At 66.5% G+C, this 6,453-nt stretch overlaps 1 protein-coding gene across 1 annotated transcript in view; it reads right to left on the bottom strand.

The window, feature by feature from the left end:
* MNEG_10391 (NifU-like protein 2) overlaps positions 1–6,453 on the bottom strand; it is a gene marked incomplete at both ends in the record, with an annotated part of 10,159 nt that overhangs the window by 1,951 nt on the left and 1,755 nt on the right. The window contains 7 exons of the mRNA XM_014041137.1: positions 315–666; positions 942–1,363; positions 2,871–3,044; positions 3,429–3,500; positions 3,759–3,917; positions 4,079–4,164; positions 5,804–6,422. Of these exons, the coding sequence (XP_013896591.1) occupies positions 315–666; positions 942–1,363; positions 2,871–3,044; positions 3,429–3,500; positions 3,759–3,917; positions 4,079–4,164; positions 5,804–6,422 (1,884 nt within the window). The remainder of the gene's footprint in view (positions 1–314; positions 667–941; positions 1,364–2,870; positions 3,045–3,428; positions 3,501–3,758; positions 3,918–4,078; positions 4,165–5,803; positions 6,423–6,453) is intronic.

Genomic DNA, 6,453 nt, shown 5'->3' with positions numbered 1-6,453 from the left:
GCCGCCGCTGCCTCGCTGGCGCGGCGCCCCGCTGCCTCCGCCGCCGCCTCCGCCGCCGCCAGCCGCGCGGCGGCGCCCTCCGCCGCCGCAGCTGCGCCCGCGGCGCGCCGCTCCCACTCCTCCCGCTCGGACGCCTCGCGCTCCCACGCGGCCCGGGCCTCGGCTGCACGTGCAGAAGCTTCCTCGAGCCGCGCCTCCAGCTCGGCGCACCTCGCCCTCAGCCGCTCGACCTCCTCTCCCCTTCCGCCACCGCCCCCTTCGCCGCCCCCGCTGCCCAGGTTTGCCCCGGCCAGCTGCGCCCGCAGCCGCCGCACCTCAGCCGCCTGTGCATTGGCGCGGCCCTCCAAGTCGAGCTGCGCCACCGCGCGGGCCTCGAGGGCGCCGCGCAGGGCGGCGACGCGCGAGCGGAGCTCCCCTAGGGCCGGCGAGAGCGGCGAGGGTAGCAACTGCTGCTGCTGCTGCTGCTGCTGCTGCTGCTGCTGCTGCTGCTGCTGCTGCTGCTGCTGCTGCTGCTGCTGCTGCGGCGGCGGTGGCGCGGCGCGCAGGCCGGCGTGCTCCAGGGCGGCGTTGAGCTGGCGCAGCGCGTCCGCGTCACCCTGCAGCTGGCGACGCGCCTCGTCGTGCGCGCGCTGCAGGGCGCCGCGCACCTCCGTGCGCGCCTGCAGCCTGCAAAGGCACCGAGAGGGGTGTGTTATTGCGATGGTCAAGAACGCGATTGGCAGCGGCGCTCTGCTCATTGGGGTGTGTGTGCAGCGCAGCGCTGCTCGCAATGAAGGCTGGTGCTGATCGACTGTCCGCTGGACACTAGCTGGCTGGTGACTGAGCGACCATCACCAGGGTTGCAAGGGCAGCGCAGCGCGTGACCTGCCCTAGCCCAGATCTCAAAGGCAGCCCACCGAAACCCCACATCCTCACAGCTGGATGCAGACAAGCGCCCTCACCTGGCCTTGTCGACCTGGCGCCGTGCGTCCCAGGCTTTGAGCAACCACGCTGCAGCAGCTGCGAGGCAGCTGCTGACTAATGAGGTCCAGTTGGCTGCCGCCCACGCTGCCGCGGCCGATAGGGAGGCGGCGTTGAGCACCGGCCAGGGCCGCCCCGCCAGGGCGGGCGCGCCGCAGTAGGGAAGGAAGGGCAGGTGGTGTGCGACTGCCGCCAGAGTGTGTTGCAGCTGCGCTGCCAGCGCTGCGGGCAGATGCGCGCACCACGACAGCGCGGCTGACGCCGCCGCGGGCGCCGCGGCTGCGGGCAGGGCGGCGGCGCCCGGCTGGGCGCTGATGTGGACGGCGGCGAGTGACACCGCCAACGAGACGGCGGCCGCCGCGACCACGGCCCCGGGACTGATGCGCTGGGGAGGCGGCTCGGCCTGTTGTTCATCAGAAGAGATCTGATCCCTCCAGGAATCCAAGAACGGTCCGTCGGCGCCGCTGTGCGCGCGCTTTACCAGGTTGGCGCGCCGCCCGCTGTTCCGCGGCACTAAGCGCCGCGCATGGGTGGGCCTTGCCAGCAATGGCATGCTGGGCCGGAGTGGCGGCCGTGAGCGACATACCACAGAGAATGGTGATACGCCTACGCGCTGCATTGTCTGACCAGGCACCAGTGCGGGACTTGATCTCGTGCGAAACGCCGGCCGTCAACTTAGTCGTGTCCTTCGGTAGAAGCCGAGCAACGACATTACAAAGTGCCCCAACTATATGAATGCAGGATCGCTGCTGTTGCTAGGGTAACAACTCATGGGAGCGGCGCGACAATGACCGCGAGTGACGTGGATGGGATTGCCTCGTTTGCTCGGCTCACTCCACGTCCCGGTTTGTACGGCTGAGGAAGGTTGGCAGGGATGAATCTTTAGGCGCAACCCCACTCTCGGTCTCACATACCTGCGCCCTGCTTGCTGACCCGCAAGTCGCGCCTTGTTCTGCCTTTGCAAAATTCCAGGGGATGAGCGATGACCACGAGTTCCATGAAACATCTCAACTCCCATTGGCTCTTGTCGGCCAGGCATGGAATGTGTACAGTTACCAGCCAACTGCAGCGCGACAAATCCATGTGCAGAAGCCAGAGCGCCACAAACGGGCCAACTGCGCCCGTGCGGCCGCTCAAGGTGCAGCATGCTTGGCGCCACAGTCAAACATATGCGGGGCGCCGGTCGCGGGGATGCCATGCGATGAGATGACCTGGGCGGTGCTGTGCTGGATGAAGCATCATGAAGCAAGCCATGTGTGCGGCGCAAAAGCGTCCCAGCGTCGGCGACAGTCCCATGCACGGCGGGCATCCAGGGCGCGCAGCACACAAGGGCCATGTTTCACGCCGCAGCTGAGGCTGCACCCCTCACTCAAAACAGTGTTGAGGAACGTCTCGTGTGCTCTCTGTTATACATGCAACAACGACAGTTGTCACGGAATGGCGCTGGTTTGCAGGCCCATGGGGCACTTGAGATGGGCAGCTGCAAGTCGACAGCCAGAGCGCCGCAGCTGCTACCTGGCACAATGCAAGCGCGCATCGACGCCGGCCGCTGCTGGCGACAATGCACACCCCGTGCTTCAAGCGGCAGTCGCGGGCAGCACAGGGCCCAGGAGGCGCGCAGGCTGCTGCGCCCCGAGCCCCTGCCGCGCCCTCCTGCGGCGTCGACCAGACAGCTGCACCAGCAGTCACTGCTGCCGCGTGCCTAGACAAGCTGGACCTGCGGTCGTGGTGCGGCGCCGCGACGCGCACATCAGAGGTTGCACGAGGTGCAGCCATCACCCCTTTTCACATGCCGATCAATGCCAGCAGACGCTCGGCCGCCAATGCCACTGCCACAGCCCCGGTCCCTGCGGCACCCTGCGCCGCGTGCCACCGGGCCGCGCTGCGGGCCCGCACCCACACCGCCTCACCGCTGCAATCCCGGGGATCTTCTCCCGCAGCTTCTGCGTCACCGCCACGCGCACGGTCATCACGTTGGCCGCGGGCCCCGTGATTTTGACCTTGACGATGGGGCCGTCGATGCCCTGCAGCTCCAGGCCGCCGCCGCCGGTGCCCACCAGGTACGGCCGGATCTCACCCAGCACCTTTGAAGGGCGGGGGGGCAGCAGGTGACGCAGGGCGCCCGTAAACATGCGGCCTGGTGTCTGTGCCGCCGGGACGGAGCGGCCAGACCGGCATCGGTGACTCTTGCTGCGCCGAAACTTCGCAACGCTGGGTGCTATTCGAGGACTTGAGCAACCCACAGAGCCCCGCGAAACGCTGAGAGGTTTGCAGCTGAGCTGCTCTCCACACTCCATGATGCATTCCCTGCAATCACTCGTACAGCGCGCACACACATGCGCGCGCGCGTGAGCGCATGGCGCGCCCAAGACCCCAGCCAGACTGCGCCTTGCACCTCCTCCCACAACCGCCCTCACAGACGCTCGGTCGCCCTCAACCCGCGCAGCCAGGCAGGGCCCGTCGCGCACCGTGTCGACATTCTCCGAGGTGAGCTCCAGGCCCTGCGACTCCTCAGTGACCTGCTCCACATCAAGGATCTCCTGCGGCGGGCACAACGTCCGAGCCATCGTCAGCCTACAGCGTCCCGCTGACCGAGGGGCGGAACACTCCGACGCCGATGCCGGAGACGCGCCGCCTTGCGCGGCTGGCGAGGCTGCTGCTGCGACGGCCGGTTGGGCAGGCACCCAGCGCACACGCATGTGTGCTATGCGGCAGGGCCTTTGGCCGCAGTTCTATAAAGAAATGCGCAGGCAGAATCAGGGCCTGGCGATCCCCGCCGCGCGCGTCGGCGCACTCACCGGGATGCGCTCCATGAGCCGCCGCTTGATGCCCATGGTCATGGTGGTGAGCGAGCTGGGGCAGCTGCCGCACGCGCCCTTGAGCTTGAGCTTAACCACCAGGCCGTCAATCTCCACAAACTCCACGTTGCCGCCATCAGCCATCAAGTAGGGGCGCACCTGGTATGAGGAAGATCGACTGCATGTTGCATGCCAGAGGCGGCATGCGCGCGTGCGCAACAGGGGCAGCCTGCTGCACGCCTCGCGCCGCGTTCTACCCCTTTGCATGCATATGAGCCGCGACGCAATGCTGAGGCTGGAGCGGTCGGCGCCGCACCCACCTCATCCAGCACAGTCTCGACATTTGCCTCCGTGAGCTCAATGATGTCTGTGTCGGCCGAGGCCGACGCGACGCGGCAGACGCTGCCTGCAGCACGTGTCCGGCGCAGCAAATCGGTGGCGTCACGGCGTGCCCGCCACCAAAGCCAACGGTGGAGGCTGGAGCCTGCTAGGCGGTGCAATCCGCAACCATCCCTCTCCTCCATGCAACCATTCGGCATCGTATGGGTGTGCGGCAGGGCAATCCCAGTCCGCGCGCCTCACCCCTTTGTTTCCCTCGCCGCTGCTGTACGCCATGGCTGCGTTCCCGGCACGAATATGGTGCCACCAGCTGTGTTCCCATCGCGCGAGCCACAGGATGCGCACTGATATGCTGCCCGCCCGCCGTGAGAGCCCTGCTCGATGCGAGCGCAGAAGCGCCAAGGCGATGCAGAGCGTAAGCCATGGTATCAGATGTTGTTTGCCGGTCGTCTGAAACATTACTCGTCAGCCCGCTCGTGCCAACATGTATGGCGCATGCGGCGGGTTTGCACGCAGCTGCCCGGGTCGCCGCTCGCTTTGAAACATGCACGTGCACCCCAGGCTTGCGTAGCTGATCCCAATATGGATAAATTCCTTGTTGCAGTGGGTATATGGCACGCTAACAGATGCGTGTGCGCCATGCAGTGTGTCAGAGGTGTGCTTGTCGCCTGAGGTTGTGTCGCAAATGGATTGGTTGTTTGCGGTGGTGCGACCGACCGGTACTGTCTGGTGCGACGGCAGGGCGACGCAGCAAACAGGCATAGGGGGGAACCCACTGACGCCATGTTGTGAGAACAGATGTTTCGTTTACATCGCTGTTCCAGCGGCAGAATCAGAATGCACCACACTGTGCTTGCAAGCCTCTGCTACCTGATGCGGCAGACGAATTTTGGAGGCGCACAGCAATGACGGCATGCCTCATTCCGCGTGATGCATCATGGACCTCCCAAGCTGTGCGCCAGAGAGGCATGCGCCTTGCCAAAGTATCAAGGGCTACATGGCAGCGCAGAAGTCTTTGAGTGTGTGGTGTGTGTGAGGGGGGCCCGGGCGGGGTAGATGAGTGGCAGTCTGCGCTATCGGGGCAGCTGGCAAAAATGCATGCATGCCTAATCAATGGTTGGACATCACTAAGAAGGGCAGCCAAGGTGACCTTTGTGCCTCTGGTTCAATGGGCTTAAGCAACAACTGCATGCGTTATAAGCAAGCTTCAAAAATCATGATCAACATGGCACACTCCTGCTGCATAAGGGAGGGTTCACGAGCAAACCCTGGATATAACTCTGTGCTCTAAGGCTGGATGAAACCACCAATCAAATGGGCTGGTGAAAGGAGCGCCACACGCAACTAGTCACAGGGTCACGTCAGCCCTGAGAAGTCATACGAGGAGGCAAAAGGGCTTGCTGCTGCTCGAGAGCCGCGAAGCAACGCCGGTGTCGTTCGGACGCCCACCGATGCCAATGCTGATGCTGCTGCTGCAGGTGAAGCGCCGTCAGGCAAGGGTGCTGCCGCGCTTGCCGCCGCCCAGATTTCGTTCGCGCTGCCGCTGGATCCACCGGCACTAGCCTGGGGGCCGAGTGATCGGTGCGCAGCAGCCCGCTGCGCGTCAGCCGCGCCCGCTTGAGGTCTGTGAGCATCTGAGGCGCTCCCTTCCGCCCGCAGTGGCAGGGAACCTTGCGCGTGTGCCGCGGCCAGCCTTGCACGCTGACGTTGCACGTGCCTGTGAGCGGCCTGGACCGACGGGTCCCGCTCCAACCACGCGGCAAGAAGCGCTGCGCTGCCTCCACTGTCACCGCCGCCGCTGCCGTTATTACCGCCGCCGCCGCCGCGCGGCTCCGCGGAATCAAAGGGGTCAAGCGCCATTGCCGCCGCAGCCGCCACCGCCTCCTCGTCGTCGCTGTCCGCCCCCGCAGACTCCAGCAGCGCGAGCCGTGCCGCGCTGCTGACGCTGTCCCCGCGCTCCAGCAGCTGCACGCTGCTCACCGGTGTCCCCGGCTCCGCGTATCCGAGCGCCGCGCCCGCCGCGCTGCCCGCCGAGCCGCGCTGCTGCAGCAGGGCCGGCAGCGCCGGCATCGGCAGGCCGGCCGCGAGCGCTCCAGCGAGCGCACTGGCTGGCATGCGACCGGGAGACGGCTGCTGCTGCTGCTGCTGCTCCTGCTGCGGCTGCTGCCCCGCGCCCAGGGATGACGAGTGGCTCAGCCGCTGCAGCTTCGGCTCCAGGACCTCCTCCGCAGAGGGCAGTCCGTGCTGCCGCGCCAGAGCGTTGGCCCAGGCGGCCTGCGCCAGGAACTTGCGGTGGTAGCGCACTGGGGAGAGCTGCGACGCGCGCTGCGAGGGCGAGGGCGGGGCGGGGGCGCGG

Source organism: Monoraphidium neglectum (genome assembly GCF_000611645.1).
Source record: "Monoraphidium neglectum strain SAG 48.87 unplaced genomic scaffold scaffold02295, whole genome shotgun sequence".
Classification (NCBI taxonomy): Eukaryota; Viridiplantae; Chlorophyta; class Chlorophyceae; order Sphaeropleales; family Selenastraceae; genus Monoraphidium; species Monoraphidium neglectum.
This window is presented reverse-complemented; position numbering and strand designations above follow the sequence as displayed.